Source organism: Ptychodera flava, chromosome 8, assembly GCF_041260155.1.
Source record: "Ptychodera flava strain L36383 chromosome 8, AS_Pfla_20210202, whole genome shotgun sequence".
Classification (NCBI taxonomy): domain Eukaryota; kingdom Metazoa; phylum Hemichordata; class Enteropneusta; family Ptychoderidae; genus Ptychodera; species Ptychodera flava.
The window spans coordinates 3,646,550-3,668,054 of record NC_091935.1 but is presented as its reverse complement, the minus strand read 5'-3'; the positions used below and the strand labels follow the sequence as shown (position 1 = coordinate 3,668,054).

The window sequence follows — 21,505 nt, the reverse complement described above, 5'->3', positions numbered from 1 at the left end:
TGATTTGTTACGTGATACAATTCAATATGGCCGCCAGGCGGCCATTTTATTTCGATTTTTTTCATGTACAGAGCCAAAACTCAGGCATATTTCAAACGATTTTATTCAAAGTTGGTACAAGGACTTTGACTAATGTCATAGATATGCATGTCAATTTGTTTTGTGATACGATCCAATATGGCCGCCAGGTGGCCATTTTGTTACGATTTTTTCATGTATAAGCCATAACTCAGACATATCTCAACCGATTTTATTCAAACTTGGTACAAGGACATTGATCTATGTCATTTATATGCATGTAGATTTGTTTTGTGATACAATCCAATATGGCCGCCAGATGGCCATTTTATTACAATTTTTTCATGTACAGCGCTATAACTCAGACATGTTTGAACCGATTTTATTCAAAAATGGTACAAGGACATTGACCAATGTTATACATATTCACGTTAATTTGATTTGTGTTATGATCCAATATGGCTGCTGTGCGGCCATTTTGTTACGATTTTTTTCGTGTACAGATCCATAACTGATTTTATTCAAAGTTGGTACAAAAACATTGACCTATGTCATACATATGCACATTGATTTGTTTTGTGATACGATCCAAAATGGCCGCCGTGTGGCCATTTCTTTACGATTTTCCATGTCCTAAACCATAACTCAGACATCTATCAAGCAAATTTATTCAAAGTTGATTCAAAGACATTGACTTATAGTATATATATGTACGTCGATTTGTTTCTCGATATGGTCCAATATGGCCACATGGTGGCAATTTTGTTATGGTTTTTTTCATGTTGGGAGCCATAACTCTGGCAAGTCTCAAGTGATTTTATTCAAAGTTTGTACCTGGACATTGACTTATGTCATACATGTACTTGTTGATATTTTAAACAGTAAGATCAAATATCGCTGCGTGGGGGCGATTTTGTTACGATTTTCTCATGTACTGATCGAGCCATAACTCAGACATGACGTGTTAGGATAGTATGAAAAAATGTTTTGCAACATCCTGCCAACTAATTCCCAGTTGACTCATTTAATGACCTTTAGGATAGTGGCCTACATTGGTTTTATGTTTTCATCACCATGGAACTCATGCTTGGCCATTGAGTACCACTGTATCAAAGTATTTTTATCACAGACCTAATGAAGATGACTCTATCCTCTCTGAGGACCTGTAATCAAAGTACCCATTAACAAGTGGGGACTGTGTCATCAACGATGACTTGTTTTTATCATAGAAAGACTTAAAACAGAATAACAATTCTTTCAGCACGAAGAATTAATATCAATGTGCGAACTGAACTTGATGAACTGTGACCTCAGTGTAACCGGCTGCTAACAGCTGGGCTGCAGACGTGTTGAATGTTGGCAAAGTAACATACTGGATTTTTGTACGGCGGCTCAGAATGGAGTACAATTGTAAACCTCAAATAAGTGGTCGGCAATATAGTTTTGCCTCTGAAAGTATGGACAAAATCCTAATTCACCTAAATCCAAGTCATCATAAGGCGAGATTTTGTCAGCAACATCGATGGGACACAGACGTCTGTACAGGTTTGCGGAAGTTCGCCTACAGCTGGAAGGCAATAGCGGTGCATACGTATAGTACATGAACATTTACTTGTCTGTTTCTACAATCAGACGTTCTCGTTTGTCGACATTTTAAAGGTACGAATTGATCGCAGTAACAAATGTCTGCTACCCGTTCTTGTTGCTCGTTTTCAATGGGTATACAGACGTCTTTCCTAACATCCGTGGTCGGCAGACGTACATTAATTGCGTTTTAAAAATGCATGCACTTTGGCCGGTGTTGGCAGAAACTTGCAATCAAAAGACAGACAAATCCTTCTTGTTTTCCTTAAAATTCAGCAGTCGATACAACCTTGATTTACTAAACCAGATCATCGAAGGCAATTGCTGTTGTATTGTCACAAGATGCACTCTCTGCATCCATACCAATGTTGCTGGGTTCTATCCCATTCAGCAGCTGATATTGAAGCTGCCCATGCCATATTGTCGAAAGCATGGCAAAGCAGTGCCAATGGTGAAATATACCTTGTGTAAAAAACCTAATGAACGTAAGGAATAGATGTGTGAATAAAACCATTCCTTTCATGTAAATAGGGATTTCAGTCACGTGACCTATGAGCGTAGACTCCGTACGCATAAGCCACGTACGACCTCATAAACTAAATTACCTGGCTGATTTCTCCAGCTTTTCTCGCGTTACAGACTTGAAATTTCACAGAAATTTAGCCAATTATATAGTTTCCACAAGTAGAAAGTTTCATATCAAAACACCGTATAGAAAAGTAGTTACGCTCGATCTCGTAACGTGTGGTCACCGACTACTCGCTTCCCACAGCAGGGCCATTGAGTAAACATGGTGCAATGCAAGACAAGAGCTCTGACGTAACAGGAAAATGCGTAGATATGCAAATAGCAATCCACCCACGAAAGTTCTACGCAAGCAATTTTTCTTCCTTAGATGTTCCCGGCCCAAATGGTGGTCGAAACTACGCGATCCGTCAATTTTTCGATATTTTTTGAGCAGTAAGAAGGTTCCGAAGTCAAGTATTTATTACATCTCTCAAATTAATCAAGTTGTTTCGCATTTCTTTTTAAAATATAACATATTTCAATCAATTTTCTGTTAAACCTTTCAAGATTTATTACATCTCTGGGTGCATATCTGTGACTTTAACCCCTGTATACGTACAGTGTACTGCACATCCGGGTGTTTCGGTGAGTTATTATGTATGGAAATTCCCAGCATGCATTGCGAAAAACCGGGTCCTTGTTTTTCATATTTTGCTTGTTTCTGATTGGTTTTAATGACTTTTCCACTCATGTTTGATCCAAGAAATCTTCATTTTTGTTGTATATTATAATTTCTTTGAGTTTGTTCTTTTAATTTTGAGAAATTGGCCTACAATCCTTTCTTAATTTCATGATGTTCAAAAATGTCATTAGAAAAAAGTTTCATAAATAATCTTTATTGTGACATGCTGAAAATCATGATAATGTGATCATGATGGCACACATAAATCAAACATAACTGTAAATGTGATGACACATCCTCAGATTGGTTGACGGAACAGTAACAAAGATAGCTACTCATAATGATGACCCCATGAAAATACAGTATAAAGTTCGGTATGACCTTGATCCATAAGACTTGTGGCATTTCAACCTGCTTCTGTCAGATTTAAAGAAATGAGATCTCATTGTGTGTAATCGATAAACTCAGGCAACGTACATTACATCATTTTTGCAAAACTTAATTGCATCAAAACACATTTTTCAGGTACAATTAACTACCGGTATAATGAATTCTATCTCCTTTACTCTACAGGGCAATAGGTGATAATCAATGAAATATCTTCCTCTTTTACAGGTCAACAGATCAGGGTCAAAGGTCAATATGCCTGTTTCCATGGAAACTTCGATTTATCTCAATGTTGTGATTGTTTTGTGTTTCAGGTGAAAATGTACTATTTATAACAAAGACATAGAAAAATGAAGTCTGGTTGTATGTGTTATAGTTTCCAAAAATAACATTTTTCTCCATTATGTTGCCATGGTAACCACAGTATTTCAATCTTGAGCGTTTACTGCACTGGTATTTGGAAGAAAATCTGTAATGAGATTGTTCTGACATCAAAATTATTTTAATAAATGATTTTTGTGTACAGTATCATAGTTTTGGTCAAATTTAAGTAGTTACCATGGAAACTGGTGATCAAAGAAATATGACATCATCATAATCAGCAAGAACTCACTGAATTACACATATCTGCCAATTTTCAGACTGATTGATTTTCAGGAATTTGAGATAACATCAATAATAACCCAGCTTTCTTATCAAATTAGGGTCTCAACGGTGCCATCACATGTTACCTTTAGCAGTATTGAATTACACACACCTGTCAAACGAAGTTCTGACTATAAATAGCCACTTGGCATATTTCTTCGAACTTCTGTAAAATCTACAAATTTCAACGGATTTTCATGGGATAAAAAGCATTGTGATCACAATTAACCAGGCTTTCTAGTGATATAAATATAATTAATGTCAGTGCATTCTTTGTAAATGTGACTAAAATCCCTAATGTAAAGAGATCAAATACATTGTTGTGTTTTCATGATTATGTGCATTTGGTTCAAAAGTGTGCCCATTTGTGCATTCTTTTGACTGTAAGTGGTGCACTTTTGATGTATTTACATCATATATTATGCACCTCTGTATGACAGCAATGGTCCTGTGATGTACTTTAGATGCATGCATTGTTTGTGCGTCTTTTTAACTTTACCATTTTGGCAAGAAAAGGAGTCAATCTGTGCTTTGACCAATACATCATATGTGCATTTTTTAAATGAAAACTCAAAGTCAGGATAATGGTTCTGTGATATCGATGCACTGTCGATGTATACATCATATGTGCATTCATATAGAAGTCATGTGGTTGATAAATATTTTTAGCTTCCTGTATACATCATATGTGCATCTTTTGATGAATGCATACATCGCCACCCTTTATTGAATACATAATGTATTCATTTATACCTCTTGTTTTGGTATAGTGTATGTACCGCCATCTATCCCACTGCACCACTTCGACACCCCTGCTGTGGCAGTACGTGCATCTTGGTGACAGGTTGCCCTCCTGGGCCCCACTCAAATCTGTGAGTGGCCTCGGGGGAAGGTAGTAACAACGCCTGGATGTACCATCGCCCTTGGGTGATTATGGCATTGCTATAATCATGGACAACGTCGGCGAATGACATGGAGAACAAGACCAGGACCATGGGCCCGAATAGGTCATCACGTAGCACTTTGTCGTACGACATACTCTAGACATAACCTAATCCGCCACCTCCTTCCCTCAATCACTGTTATCTAAACTACTTGCATCATCTCAGCTGAGTCATTATACCCATTTATCAATCCAATCAACCCTGCACATCAGCCATTTTAACTAAATTTGCCACACTCAAGTTCACCTCACAAAACTCCCACCCGCCCTCCACTGGAAAAAACCAAACAGAACTTATTTCCACTGCAGGACAGCAGATCACATGCAAAGTGAACTGTACTTATTTCTGTATTTCACCAGCTTATAACATAATAAATTTCCATGGGGGTTACTGTCACGGGCCTGTAGTTGGTGCCCGGTAACATGTTGCCCGTCGTGCGGTGGGATCCCATGAGGGACCCCGTACCGCCGTCCAGGCCGCTGCGACGCCGTGACACCCCTGACGTGCCAGTACGTGCATCTTGGTAACAGGCTGCCCTCCCCAGAGGCGACTTAAATCTGGGCGTGGCCTAGGGGATTAGGTAGTTACGACGCCTGGATGTACCGGTACCATCACTCCTGGATTTCAGCCAAAACCTGTCTCCGTGTCGTTTCCTTGCATTAAACTAGCAATAAGTTATAACATATAGTCAAATCACACTGTTCCCTTTCTTTCTTCAGATTTCAGAGATTCTGAAATTAATTCGAGCATACAACAATGTACCGGTACATGAGAAATCTGGAGCTAGCTGTAATTTTAATGGCATTGATAGGGATAAGAATAACGATACCGATCAAAGGTAAGTGTCAACAGCATGATAAAGGTATGCATGCAGTAGTGTCACATTGAGTTACAAGTCAAATTTTATGGAATTACTTTGCTCTTTAATAACCCTTTCCTGTCACTCCTTTGAACAAATGATGTAAAGAAAGTTTGTTTGTTTTCCAACCTAGGTATTTTAAAGAGGCACTCCCACTTGGTAACATTTTTAAAACACATTTTTTTAGTGCCAACGGTTGATATTTGACATGGCGACTGCACGCGGATCGCGAGATATCGATAAAAACATGTCATTTCCCGAGCGTATTTTTCACATCCCGAAGTTTTACGATCGTTTCTGATTTTGACCCGAAATCCCCCGAAGGTAAAATTGTTGTTGTGCTGATTGACGATATTCTAGGGAGTCTATAATAAGTTCGAACCACGCAATTAATTTACTTCCCATTGCAAAGACTTTATATACAACATTATGCCATTACCTCAGGTAAGTTTTGTAAAACTTCTCCTTAGTTTTTGTCGTTTTCATTATTCTAAATCAGTTGTACTATATTTTTAACCAATACCACATAAACATCAGTTTGTACGTGTCAAATATTAGCTGCCTCCGATGACTACATTTTGTCGTCTGCCACACAGTACGCCGCGCGCGTGGTATGCGTCTATGCATACCACTCGGCGGCCGCTATGTATCAACCGCACGTAACTGTGCTAGTCACCTATGCGAATTCTGGGGGAATCACACTTTGTTTCTGTTTTTTTCAGAGTCAGTAAGACTCGGCTTTCCCCCAGGGGACATGACCGATCACCGACGCGAGTGGTACTGTGGCATACAGCAGCGTAAGCGTAGACTCGTACTCCATAGCTTAGTTGACAATGGCCCCAGTGCCGAACGTTCGATGTTCGGAAGCTGAATTTAGGTGGGCCACCGGAATTCAAACTTTTACTTTTTTGAGGACATGTTTTTACCGATATCTCGCGATCTGCGCGCAGTCGCCACGTTAAATATAGACCATTGGCATTAAAAAATGTGCTTTAAAAATGTTACAAAGTGGGAGTGCCACTTTAAAATATATTGCGTTAAGCGACCTTACTTTTGTCCCAAAACACTGCCTGGACAATTAATCACAGGCATAAAATCATTGTCGCCTTTACTGGAAAAATAGTTTTGCAAGATTTCCACTTGATGGTACATCAGTGACTGTACGCATTTATAAGTCATGATCCAATATTATGCACTACAACTAAAGAAAAATTTAGTGAACTTCATCTTCAACTGCATTTTCCTTACTAGGAGTATGCAATTAATTTAACACAATTTATAAATCATGTTTATAGAGAATTAATGTATGCGCCCATGACAAGTACACTTTAGATTTCATATTGTATGTTCTTCTCTAAGTGTTATCTTTCTCATCTCATTTCTTTGACATAGTACCTCACAAAGATTCTGCAGTTGTGGAAAGGGGAACATGTGTTCGTCTGAAGTGTTCTGTGCGACCGAAGAAACCTCACACCTCTCATGACTTGGTGTGGTACCGTAATGGGGTAGAACTGCAAAACACAACGAAAACAACTTTTGAAGTGGGGAAAGATAATTTAAAAGCATTCCTCATCATAGGAAATGCAAACTATACTGATTCTGGTAACTACTCCTGTGGAGTTCCTGGGGATTCAGGAAGACATAATGGTGTGACAAAGATTACTGTTGGAAGTAAGTTTGTTAACATTTCGTATCAGAGTGCCGCGATGATGATGGGTTTACAAGAATCTTTTGTTTTTCCAGTCATACCTTTATCAATTTAGACCAGATCACTTTATTGGCAATTTGCAATTTAGATCATGATTTCCTTTACCTATTCACCAAAACTCCCTGTAAACATGCAGATCTTCACTATTCATTGGTAGCATTGATGGTTTCAATGCTTTTTGAACACCACTTTTTGGTGCTCAGCAGTTTTAATTGCCACATTTTGTCTTCAAACATTGTCAATACGAAATCGAGAGATATAAAAATAATGTACAATTTTCCAGGAGTGGTAGTGATAATGTATCACTAAAAGATGTAGCAAATCACTATAATATACGCTTGCATAAAGATGGCTGTCTTGTGACTTACATGTATACCCTATGCTATAGAAGCAGAAAGCTTGCAACTTTCATTGTTAGAATATGCAATATGCAAATGCCATTATGACAATAAATACCAGAAGGTTATTATTGTTATCATTATTATGTATTTCTACTCAGAAGTTTTGTTTTATGAACCATTTCTTGATGTATTCTGCAAGATAAAGTATGCCTCATTTAGCCTTATGGTGTGTCATCCCCTTACAAGAACTTTTAATTCACCTAATGTTGTACCTCATTCACTAGGCAAAAATAAATGAATATTCGCCTATCGAATGTCTCAGATATGTCTAAATATATGTCAACTTTATAGATTTAAGGTGAACTTGAATCATTTAACTATACTATAAATTCCCTTCATAATGAACCTGAATTTTACCTCCATGTTAGAGGCACCTGAGGAAATGAAATTCTGAAATGTTAAGATATGATGTCATGTTATCGGTAAATTGTATAACTTTAATAGACTGGCACAGAATTCAGTTAATTGAAAATCCTGTCTCTATGTTTTGCAGTTTCTATTCCATTGATATGTTTTTTTGTTTTTATCAGGAAAACCTTTTGCTACACTACATTGTAAATCATCAAATCTTCAAGAAATATGTTGTTTCTGGAATGAAACTTTCTCAAACCTACAATCAAACTTTACATTTTTTTGGAAATTAAGGTAAGAGAGAGAATTCCAGTACTATTCATCTTAAAAGATTTGTAGTGTTGATGTTTCGGTGTGTTCTGCTTATTAATGACTAAAATGTTATTCTTGTGCCTGAAACTTTGGGGATATTATCATTTTAGTGTACTGTACTTCTTATCTGAGGAATGTTTGTTTGAAAAAATAGTATTTCTGGCAAGGAGATGTGTAAATGTTTGAGAGATCATGATGGTTCATGTACATGTAGTTTACAGTATTTGTGTCACTTAAAGTTTATATTACAGGACATAAGTTGGAATTGTGCAGAGCTGTATACATATTAGAATAGCACATATCTCACACTTTCTCACTAAAAATGTCTATTTCCAAAGTGGAATGAACTCATAAATATTTTCAGAAGGCAAAATTCACATTGCCTTTCCTCTTTCGTAAATGTCATACATCTTATACAACAACTGGCCTCATACATACGGAAGGTAAATCCATCTCTCAACTACTAAAATGCCAAGGTGATCAATATTCCAGTTACTTTACTTTACATTTGCAATATAGGTCCTCAGGCTCAAGGCTAATAGTTTGCTCCTAGACCATTGTCTTTGTTCCTGTGCAGCATATTGTAAAGTTTGATACTAGCAAGGCAGCTAGTTCAAACTTTGCAATTCCAGTCATTATTGTACTACAGAAATGGTGATTGAGAGGGACTGTGTGGAGCTAATTCATCCCTGCTTCCGTATACAATTTAAGGCCTGTACAAGAGTTATTTCCAACAAACCTTAATCCTTCAAGACAGAAATAACAGGCGACATGCTGACCATTCCCTTACCAAACCTGCAGACCTGCCAGATGGCTGTTGCAGATCTTCGCAGCTCGGCTGTAGCAGATCACTTGCAGATATCTGCAAATGGTCTGATTTTGTGCATATATAATTAGCTTTGAGCTGCAAATTGCAGCTCATGGGGCATGGTATGCAGATCAATGACATACACATGACAGCTCAAATGCAGCCCGTGACTTTTGACCTGCAGACATACAGCAGCTCATAGCAGACAACTTTCAGCCCATGACTTTTGACCTGCGGACATGCCACAGCTCATTGCAGACAACTTTCAGCCCATGACTTTTGACCTGCAGACATACAGCAGCTCATATTAGACCACTTGAAGACATATAACAGCTCAAAATGGACATTGCTCATTCACCATTATCATACTGCATGTAATGGGTCATATTTTATTTGTACACACAAAAATATATTTATTTCTACCTCATGTCATACTCACTTCAATGGCTCACAACAATACAACACAAGCAGCTGGAGATCCTCGTCACCCTTAGATAAATGTGACACACCTCATCAAAGTTACCATACCAGTGAACTAGCTCACACGTGAGTAAAAAAAGATAACACCTGATGTAGGATGAAGAAACACTCATTTATTACTAAAGGTTACGGGAAAAATTGCATTGAATACAACAAAGGAAAAAAGTCTAAAACCTTTATGAAGCTAGCATAATGTTATATCAAAACTAGTACAAACTAGTCCAAGTTTACTGTCATGAACAACTGATGTTGGAGATATTTTGAGATGTTTACCTCAGCATTGTTTGATGAATCAAACTTCTTCTGAGAAATTGTGAAGAGTTAATCTCAGCATTGTAAAATAGATCAAAGTTCTTGTAGTTTATTCAAATATTTCCAGTACTTATCAATTCCAACAAAAGTTATTCTGATGTATAGAATAAATATAGGAAGCTTTGAACAAAAACCGGTAGTAGTAATGAAATTGAGATCCTCTATATGGAAAGGACATCAAACTATATATCAAGCAATACACATTTGTTTTGGCATTTAATGAGAAAGAAGAATCGCGAGGGTGTAATTTAAATAGATACAATTCACCCAGATGGACCATGGGAAATAAAAGTGTTACTTTATGTAAAATCACTTCGCAGCAAACATGTTTACAAATTCTGTTTACTCACTCAAACCAAGGATTTCCATGCTGAAACGACACAATGCTACATGTAGGGCTACGCTCTAAATTTAATCGCTCGCGTTTTTGATACTTTTATAGTGTAAAACTGTGAAGTTTTCCTTCAACGTGAAGCCTTAATACCAGTCATAGATGAACTCTGAAATGATAGAAGAATGAGAAACACAAGTTACTGAAATGTGAAAATATATGATTTACAGTGCTTAAGTGCAGACAAAAGGTTCACGTAGCTTTTAAAATCCAGTGAGAATTTACATTAGCGAACTTATCAATAAGCCAGTTAAGGCCTGTCGATGAAAAAGAAAGTGAAGCAAGGCTGCAGGCTGGCAAAGACTGAACCATATGTGTTTCATCTAGGATACTACACCAGGGTGGGGGGATTGGTCCCCTTCCACTGGAATTTTCGAGGGGATTTTAAAATTTTGGGGAACTGTAACTTGTACGGGTTTATTTGCCCCGAAAAATAAGTTTGTCTGTTCACTGAATTCAAAAACAGGACCCATTGTGTGGGCCATTGACACCACAGTTTGCTTGTGACTTTCATTGCATGCCGTCTGCACTGAACACGTTTCTGTGACAATGAAGTCCGATTGTTCGTGTCGATTTTGCTATCAGAATTATTTTCAGAGTGTTATGGACATCCATACAATGCATAAAAACTTCAGTTTGTCTCCTTTTCTCAATCGTACAGAGATAATGTGACACAGAAACCGTATCGGGCTAGGGCAATGAACTTTGTGAACGTACACGTAACTCTCAACTGGCAGGCTTTCATATGCAAAATCAGCGTACGGAAAATTTACGCGTGGTATATTGTTTCAACAGCATTTTCATGAAGCAGATCAAAAGCCTAGATGAAACACTGATTACATGGTGATCGAAAATCGGCAATTTTATTGATGACAATTGTGTTGGATTGACTGTGTATATAATTATTTCAGCACCCTGTCTTCTTGAACCGTACAATCGCAAATCGGCAGTTTTACTGATGCCTGGCTTGAACTTTGAAGCAACTAGTGTATCCTCGATATCCCGAATGTAATCTTCAGAAAAGTCTGTACAAATAAAAAACACATATGAAGGAGATATGTCAAAGTAACTTACCTGTAGTATTATTGGGATCGGTATGCGGTTTGCAATGCCGTTTGCAATTGCAGGCAATATATCCATGGTTTGACGTCATTTCTCCTGACGGCGAGACCTATTGGTACGTTGAATATGTCGTCAAGTATACTCGTTCAATTTGCTACCATTTTATCAAAGTTTGGATACCGTTTTCGGCGAAATTTCATCCAAAGTTTAGCAAAGAAACATGACAGAGTAACCCTGAAGCTAATTCAATACGTGTAGATTAACGGTCGATGTGTCTTGCCGCTAACACTTTGACCTGCGTGACCTGGGTCATTTAGCGAATCTGACCAATCGCGGACAACTTTTCACATGATAAATGACGTCATCATGCGTGATGCAGCCTAACCAACAACAACATGCAACGTACACGTTTTTCTCAAGCAAGGGTCTATGATTTGATGTACAGACCTGTGTGGAGTAGCAAAAGTAGCGGTGCTCGGACCTACAAATATCAAAGGTAAAACGGAGCACAGCCTAACATCGAATGAACAATGATTCTGAGGAAGACACGTTGATAATTATAAGGCAACTTCTCATTGATGCACAGGGCTTTCCCGGCGTTTTATATGTGTGCATATGTCCATAGGATTACGCTGATAGACTACATGTACACGTACATGCGTACTCGATCAATTTTCTGAGCCGAGATCGCAAAACGGACGCACGCAAATTTTAATTTGAAAATGGACTGAACTCATTAAATACCTGACCGTCCTTATAACTTCACTCTACTAGAAACGAAAACTCAACTACGGTGGTGCCTATATATATACCTTGACTGGCTCATGTTTTGCTGCCAGTGAACTGTTTCGAGCTGCCATAGAGCTGTGACAATTGTTGTGTCAACAAAGTTTTACTTCGAACGATTTTGAGCTGCATAACGGCTGTTGACCGATCGGCCAAGAGCTGCACAAGTCTGCATTTCGTCTTCCAGAGACACTCGAATCTGCAGCAGACAAATGACAGCTCCAAACGCTCTCTGCAGATCTGCATTAAAGCTGGTTTGAGCTGTCACAGCTCTGAAACCGATCTGCTGCAGATAAATGAAGATCTGCACGTTTCCTACGGGTTAACATTAATTAAGAGCGAGAGGAAAGCCAAAAGTTAACGGTCGAGACTTGACGAGCCCGTTTATTTTGGCTTTCCTCGAGCCCGCGCCCATAAATAAAGTTACTGGTAAGGGCGGAGTCTGTTATTTCCATCATATTATCAATGAACCCAAGAAAACCGTCAAAATTTGCGAAATTTCCCCAAGCAAACGACAACTGGGCCCAAAAACTGAGCAATACATGACGCACTGTCACTCGCGCTGTATAATTTTGACAAATCCGGAGATGTTTTTAGAAGAAAAGTACCTTAACTTGGCCCACAAGTGCTCCATTTTATTTTGTGATTGATTATTTTGTGATCATTTTGTGATTATGATTTATGTTTCAGCTGTAGAGTTACGATACTTTGAGTTGTTAATCTTATTATTCATATTCATGAGCATGTAAGCAAACCAATACTGTGTATTTATGGTCAGTCACGTGGTTCAGCTCGATCAATCAAAATGCGACGGGCAGGGCATGGTAATATAGTGTATAATATAGGTTGCATCAGTATTTTAAAATCCGACACTTTGGCTTTTAGGATATTATAATTATACTTATAACACAATCCGAAATAATTTCGGAAAATCCGATCAAATTTCAGAATTTTCTTTTGATTTCAAATTTTCTTGCCAGGTATTAATGTAACTATAACACTAAATATAATTGTACCATAATTTTCCAAATAAGATATTTCACATCCCAAAAAATGCCGTTTTATAATTCATATTTACTAAAAAATTCAGCTGAATTTTCGGATGAACACTTTATCCAGTAAAAAATTCAGCTTATTTTTTTAGATGAACACTTTGTTCAGTAAAAAATTCAGCTTAATTTTCAGAAGGATACATTGTTCAGTAAAAAATTTTGCTAAATTTTTGAAAATCGGGTGAAATTTTCAGCTGAATGGAATTGTTGAAAATTTCTAAAAAATCAGCTTAATTTTTGTCTAAAAACAAGATATGCAGCTTATTTTTCAGATCATATAAAAAAATCCAGCAGATTATTCTGTTAACCAAGATACCGGTATATTCACCAGAATTTTTCAACCGTGGAAAATAACTTGAAAAACCAGCTGAAATTTTGACGGATGAATGTGTTCCCCAGAAAATTCAGCTGAAATTTTCGCTGATCACATACTTTTGGAACGGTGTTTCACAAATTCTAGGATTAAAAATTTAAATCTAGGGACATATTTGTAAACTGCAAACCAACATAGGCTCATGACATTATGTGGATTCAAGTAAGAGTGGTATTATTTTTTGGACTTCGGAATTCCGAAATTAGTTCGGATTCTGTTTTATCAATATTATCAAGTGATGTTTGTCGTAGAGGTGCTTACAATTGCCACTTTGAAACAATACACACAAACAAGTAAATGATAACAACAGATAGAGTTTTCATGTATTTATCATGGAAAACATATTATAAACAACAAATGAAACATTTTATTTATTAAATTTATCAAAACAGCAACAAAATATTGAGCTCCTTAGGTTATCTGTAAGTTTACTGAGTTTGAATCCTCTTGCATGTTCAAACACTTTTTAGTCAACTTAAGTATGGTTGATCAATCTGCATATATTAATTGAAAGAGCTGATGGTAGACACCTTCATCATTGTCTTGTTCTTTATGATTGATAATATTGATTAAACTGTGATCTTTTCAGAGAGGCTACCATTTTAAAGCAACGCAGAATTTTACATTTTAAAGATCAAACACATTTTTTCACTTTCACTATAATTGTAGTACAGGCTAGTCCTAATTGACCCATTGTTTATGTATACTGTGCAATTTGGAACAGTGTATTCATTGCATGCGCATTATGTGCCTTAGGTGTCGTCTTTTGGACTCCCTAGAATGGTATCAGTGTGTAAAATAACATCACCATCAGAACACTCTACTGAGTATCATAAACAGTTGCGAGACGTCAAACTGTGTCTTGTTAAAATCATATACTCCTTTTTTTTCAGTTCAAATACTGCACATAATTTCAGGGTCAAATACAGTCATGTTGTCATCACAATATATGAATACTGTTGCATTTCACCATACTGAACATATGTATTGTGACGGAAGGAGCGTCATCATAATTGACATGATTTTAATCATTAATGTCATTAGCTCCCATAGCCATATGTACATATGGCAATGGAAGCTATTCTTATGGGCTAGGGAACTGTCTGTATGTCTGTGTGTCTGTACGTCTGTACGTCTGTATGTCTGTCCATCAACATCAAAAACTCCAAAACCGCTGCACATTTCATCTTGATATTTGGTGTGTACATGGATGATGGGCTGTAGATGAGATTTTGTTCAAAAGAAGTTGTCATTGCCAAAAATATGCAAATTAAGTGAAAAAATGTAAAAACAGTCAAAATTATAAAAACTCAATAACCACTGAGCACATGAAAAATTAGCATGTAAGTACTTTGGGCTGACTTGAAATGATTGTGCACATCTTGGGTCAGTATCTTGGCTTTGCTATTTTTCATGAATTTTTTTGTAATTTTCTCCCATTTTTGGTCAAAAAATCTTCTTCTCTGAAACCACAAGTCCGATTGATTTGAAACTTGGTATGGAAGTGCATAGGAGTGACCTTTCCCAAATTTGGGCAAATCGTGGTGAAATTTGCATATTTTTAGTTTACACGTCCATAGACTCCCATGTATAAGGCAGATCTCCATAGACTCCCATGTATAAGGCCACGAAAAATAAAAATTTAGTTTCTCATCATATTCATATTGCAAAAAGGATGCAGTGACACAATTTTTAGTCCCCACAGATGAAGTCCAGTGGGCTTATAGATTGGGTAATGTCCGTCTGTGAGTCCATCCTTGAGTCCATCCGTTCAAGTAGATATCACAGATAATTTTGACAAAATGTCATGTGACCTCGATGAACTTTTACCTCAAATATACATATTTGTCCATAACTCAGTAACCACAAGTGCTACCACCCTTCATATATGGTATGATTGGACACCTTATGACGCTACATATTGTACCTCATTAATTATGCACATATCTAATTTTGAGCGAGCCAATAGAGCTAGTAGTCTGATTTTTGGTATATAGGGATAACTTAGCAATACAATTTTTTTAACAAAATGTCACATGACCTCGGTGACGTTTGACCTCAAATATACATATTTGTCCATAACTCAGTAACCACAAGTGCTACACCCTTTATGTATGGTATGATGGGACACCTTATGATGCCACAATTTGTACCTCATTAATTATGCACATATCTAATTTTGAGCGAGCCAATAGAGCTAGTAGTCTGATTTTTGGTATATAGGGATAACTTAGCAATACAATTTTTTTAACAAAATGTCACATGACCTCGGTGACGTTTGACCTCAAATATACATATTTGTCCATAACTCAGTAACCACAAGTGCTACACCCTTTATGTATGGTATGATGGGACACCTTATGATGCCACAATTTGTACCTCATTAATTATGCACATATCTAATTTTGAGCGAGCCAATAGAGCTAGGGGATAACTTAGCAATACAATTTTTTTGACAAAATGTCACGTGACCTCGGTGACCTTTGACCTCAAATATACATATTTGTCCATAACTCAGTAACCACAAGTGCTACACCCTTCATGTATGGTATGATGGGACACCTTATGATGCCACAATTTGTACCTCATTAATTATGCACATATCTAATTTTGAGCGAGCCAATAGAGCTAGAGGTCTAATTTTTGGTATATAGGGATAACCTAGCAATACAATTTTTTTGACAAAATATCACATGACCTTGGTGACCTTTTACCTCAAATAGACATATTTGTCCATAACTCAGTAACCACAAGTGCTACACCCTTCATGTATGGTATCATGGGACACCCTATGACGCCACATATTGTACCTCATTAATTAAGCGCATATCTAATTTTAAGCGAGCCAATAGAGCTAGAAGTCTGATTTTTGGTATAGGGATGACTTATCAATACAATTTTTTTGACAAAATATCACGTGATCTCAGTGACCTTTGACCTCAAATATACATATTTGTCCATAACTCAGTAACCACAAGTGCTTAACCCTTCATATTTGGTATCATTGGACACCTTATGACACCACATACTGTACCTCATTAATTATGTACATATCTATTTCTGAGCAAGCCAAGAGCTGGATGTCTGATTTTTGGTATATAAGGATAACTATAGGAGAGAAATTTTTTGACCAAATGTCATGTGACCTCGATGTTCTTTTACCTAAAATAAATGTCAATAAATAAGTAACCACAAGTGCTATGTCCTATGTATTTAGTAGGATGGGAGACCTTATGAAAACACACGCTTTACCTCATTAATTATTCACATATCTAATTCTGGGCAAGCGAATAGAGCTAGAGGTTTGATTTTTTGGCTTATAGGGATTAATTAGCAATATAATTTTTTTTCAAAATGTCCTGTGACCTCGATGACCTTTGACCTTGATTATACATATATATGCATATCTCAGTAACCACAAGTTCTATACCCTCCAATTTTGATAGGATATTAGACCTTAAGATGTCACATCTTGTACCTCATTTATTATGCGCATATGTATTTCTTGGCTGGCCTATACTGCTAGAGGTCTGATCTTTTTTCCCGATTTAGAACCATAACTTAGACATGCCTCATGTGTTTCAAATTGGGAACAATGACGTAGACCTATGTGCCCATAGATCTCAACATATACACTCCCGTGATACTTCTTAATGACCACATTTCCCTGCCCCATCAAGACTAATACTCCTATTACAAGTGGGGACTATGTCATTGTCAATGACTTGTTGAGTTAATGGTTGTATCACAGTATTCGATATTTCTAATCTTGTATTTTTTCCATTTTATATTCTGAATAAATACATTAAACATATTTCACTGTCTCCAGTACATTACATTTAAACAGGAACTTACAGGACCGCGGGCGCACAATAGAGCGATTATATTCATGACGCTCATAATTTACATACACTGGGCGGGATTTTTCAAAGTCACGTGTGGACGATGGTTAATGGAGGGGTAAACACTATCTGTTACCGATTAAGAGGGATTTAGAGCATTCAATTATCACCTTCTGTCTAAATGTAATGGAAACCTGAACAAGGGATTTGTTTCCACGGGTAAAATACACTGATCGCGATCATTTTATGGCCGCAGTAAACCCCGTCCCGGTCTGTCTAACTGCAGTCAGAGTGAACGTCGACTAAAACTTCGTTGTATACTACAGCATGATGACATATTATGAATAACTAATTCAGTTGTTACACAGAGGGACTGTGGTTGTTATAAGGAATGAATCAAAGGCAACATTTTCGCCTTCTATTTGAAAACATAAACAGTGCTGGCAGCGTCCGACAACTGCCGCAAATTCACAAACAATGGGACACAACACCGACCGGGACCATAACGAAGTGAAGCGTGACTGTCACTGGCAGGATTTTGACCCCGGGTGACGTAACTGAGGTGAAATGTATGTTGAGGTAACGTAAACTTTGACTGCATTGATGCGATAGGCCTACAGAAATTCGCACGATGCATAAATTTTGTGACAAACAGAACTTAAAGTTTTCCATTGACATTAAAACTAAGACTTGGAATACTGTAAATCCGAACTTTGATATTTTAATTTTCATGACGTCGTGGTGTAGTTCGCCACGATCGCGCAGGTAGGCCTAAGCTTGTTCGGATACATCGCCGTCAAGAGTTGTCTATACTCGCGAATGACGCTTGTCTGTCCATGCAGTTTTTGCATTTTCGTTTATCTGGTGACTTAAGTTCCGAAGCCTGATAACCTTTCGACACTGTCGAAAATGAAAAGACAGATGCGTATTTGCCTGCTTTCCGTCAATCACTAGTAACATTTGTCGACACGGATCGACTGGCTGTGACAGACGCAAAATGACTAGAAAAGCAGTGCTGCACTACTGAATTTCAACGATGTGCCAATAGTAACAATAGTGCACATGGTCTCAAATATACGGTAATGAAAGATAATGTAAGTCTTGAAATGACCATTGGTATCAAGTTTGATAAACGGTACAAAGAAGCACGGTCCCTCCAAGTTGGCAATCTATTGACGCAAGCTGAATGTGTGAATCGTTTCTGGAACATGTCCTGTGTCACGAGTAGGGTATCCACAGCTCACACATTTACATCTGTGTCTTGATTAGGGTACACAGGTGTAATTTGTTGTCTTAGACTAATAGACCGTGAGAAAATTGGACGTGAACGTAAAAGTCGAATGCCCAACAGCATCAGCTGGCAATGTCCTCCATATGGTACGAGAATACAGTGAAGTAGCACTTATATATTGTTTTTTTTTCTAGGCCTTACGTTTTTGTCATGCTATACCTCTGTAACTTTTATCTAGTAACGACAGGGTAAGACTTGCTGTCACATCTTGCAATAAAATCTGTGCAGTCTAAACGCTGATGAACAGCGAGCATGGAGCAACAAAGACTGATGTGGAGCCATGATTTCTAATTTTCCGCTAGCCGGACAATTTTTCCTGAATATTTATTCTGATGAATGAACGACAACTGGAGTAAACTGAGGCGACTCCAACCCAATTTGAAAAGATGGTCCACATTTTACTACCACTGACGTTTTCTACATGTCAGAGAAAACACACAGACAAATGTCATCATGATACTGCAGTATGATGACGTTACCGGGACTGACTTTTTTGAACGTGTTGATTTCATCATGGACGTGTAAGACAAAGATATCCATTTCTTGAACAAAAAAATTGAAAAAGTGAAATTTAAATATTATCAGTGGTTTCATCTAACTAGGAAACTTAAGTGATGGTTTTCCGTCTTTCTAAAAAACCATTGACGCTAACCACTGATATTGTCTATTGAAAAACAATATGGATAGTCGCTGGGGGTGTGTGTTGGGGAGGGAGGGGCAGAGGAGTCGGTCATACAGTGGATGACGGTGTGCTCGCTGTCATCGGAATTTCATCCGGACGTTTCTAATAGACGAATGGTGATGACAGTGGCACCGAATAAGAAAGATAAGATGTATACTGGCAATAACGATGGTAGCAATTTATCTGATTTATATTGAGCTACATGCTGCCATGTTTGTTCGGTTGATGCTGTCCTATATCCCTGCATACCATGCTGTTTGTTCCCGGCATTATACGGCCTCCCACTACACAACGTCATATTAGGGCTAACTGCCCCAGCTTCGTTGAAGCAACCACTTCGATAGGTGCAGACGTAGAAAACGTGATACCGCACCGTTCAAGCTCTTTCAGGATTTACCGTATTTTTGGTTTTTATTCTCAACTCATCATAATCAACTTTTGTTACAATAAGAATACAAACTGAATCTTTTGTTTTATTTGTGGAATTGATTGAATATGCGGTGTAGCTTCAATGAGGTTTAGCTTGGGTGTCCTGTCTGAAAAAAACCGTCATACCAGTGGGTATATACGTTTTTCTTGCGCAGCACAACAAAGAATCCAAGCTGACTCCGTTTTTTTAGCTCCCATAGCCATATGTATATATGGCAATGGAAGCTATTCTTATAGGCTAGGGAAATGTCTGTATGTATGTTTGTCTGTATGTCTGTATGTCTGTATGTCTGTCCGTCAACATCAAAAACTCCAAAACCGCTGTACATTTCATCTTGATATTTGGTGTGTACATGGATGATGGGCTGGAGATGAGATTTTGTTCAAATGAAGTTGTCATTGCCAAAAATATGCAAATTAAGTGAAAAAATGTAAAAACAGTCAAAATTGAAAAAACTCAATAACCACTGAGCAGATTACATGAAAAATTAGCATGTAAGTACTTTGGGCTGACATGAAATGATTGTGCACATCTTGGGTCAGTATCTTGGACTGGCTATATTTCATGAATTTTTTTGTAATTTTCTCCCATTTTTGGTTAAAAAATCTCCTGCTCTGAAACCACAAGTCCGATTGATTTGAAACTTGGTATGGAAGTGCATAGGAGTGACCTTTCCCAAATTTGGGCAAATCGTGGTGAAATTTGCATATTTTTAGTTGACACTTCCATAGACTCCCATGTATAAGGCAGATCTCCATAGACTCCCATGTATAAGGCCACGAAAAATAAAAATTTAGTTTCTCATCGTATTCATATTGCAAAAAGGATGCAGTGACACAATTTTTAGTCCCCACGGATGAAGTCCAGTGAGCTTATAGATTGGGTCATGTCCGTCTGTTCGTCCATCCGTGAGCCCATCCGTTCACGCTTATATCTCGGATATTTTGACAAAATGTCATGTGACCTTGATGACCTTTGATCTCAAATATACATATTTGTCCATAACTCAGTAACCACAAGTGCTACCACCCTTCATATATGGTATGATGGGACAAGCTGATGACGCCACATATTGTACCTCATTAATTATGCACATATCTAATTTTGAGCGAGCCAATAGAGCTAGAGGTCTGATTTTTGGTATATAGGGATAACTTAGCAAAACAATTTTTTTGACAAAATGTCACGTGACCTCAGTGACCTTTGACCTCAAATATACATATTTGTCAATAAATCAGTAACCACAAGTGCTACAGCCTTCATGTATGGTATGATGGGACACCTTATGACGCCACATATTGTACCTCATTAATTATGCGCATATCTAATTTTGAGCGAGCCAATAGAGCTAGAGGTCTGATTTTTGGTATATAGGGATAACTTAGCAACACAATTTTTTTGACTAAATGTCACGTGACCTCGGTGACCTTTGACCTCAAATATACATATTTGTCCATAACTCAGTAACCACAAGTGCTATAGCCTTCATGTATGGTATGATGGGACACCTTATGACGCCACATATTGTACCTCATTAATTATGCGCATATATAATTTTGAGCGAGCCAATAGAGCTAGAGGTCTGATTTTTGGTATAT

The 21,505-nt window shown here is 37.6% G+C and overlaps 1 protein-coding gene and 1 long non-coding RNA gene across 2 annotated transcripts in view; one reads left to right on the top strand and one right to left on the bottom strand.

Annotated features, from left to right (window-relative positions):
• LOC139138223 (interleukin-12 receptor subunit beta-2-like) overlaps positions 1–21,505 on the top strand; it is a 121,021-nt gene that overhangs the window by 41,248 nt on the left and 58,268 nt on the right. The window contains exons 2-4 of the mRNA XM_070706504.1: positions 5,487–5,605; positions 7,019–7,297; positions 8,266–8,380. Coding sequence (XP_070562605.1) covers positions 5,524–5,605; positions 7,019–7,297; positions 8,266–8,380 — 476 coding nt within the window. The 5' untranslated portion in view covers positions 5,487–5,523. The remainder of the gene's footprint in view (positions 1–5,486; positions 5,606–7,018; positions 7,298–8,265; positions 8,381–21,505) is intronic.
• LOC139138221 (uncharacterized) lies at positions 9,780–11,719 on the bottom strand. The gene is made up of 2 exons (XR_011553560.1): positions 11,464–11,719; positions 9,780–10,498 (listed from the first exon to the last, which is right to left on the bottom strand). It is a non-coding gene; the product is annotated as an uncharacterized lncRNA (long non-coding RNA).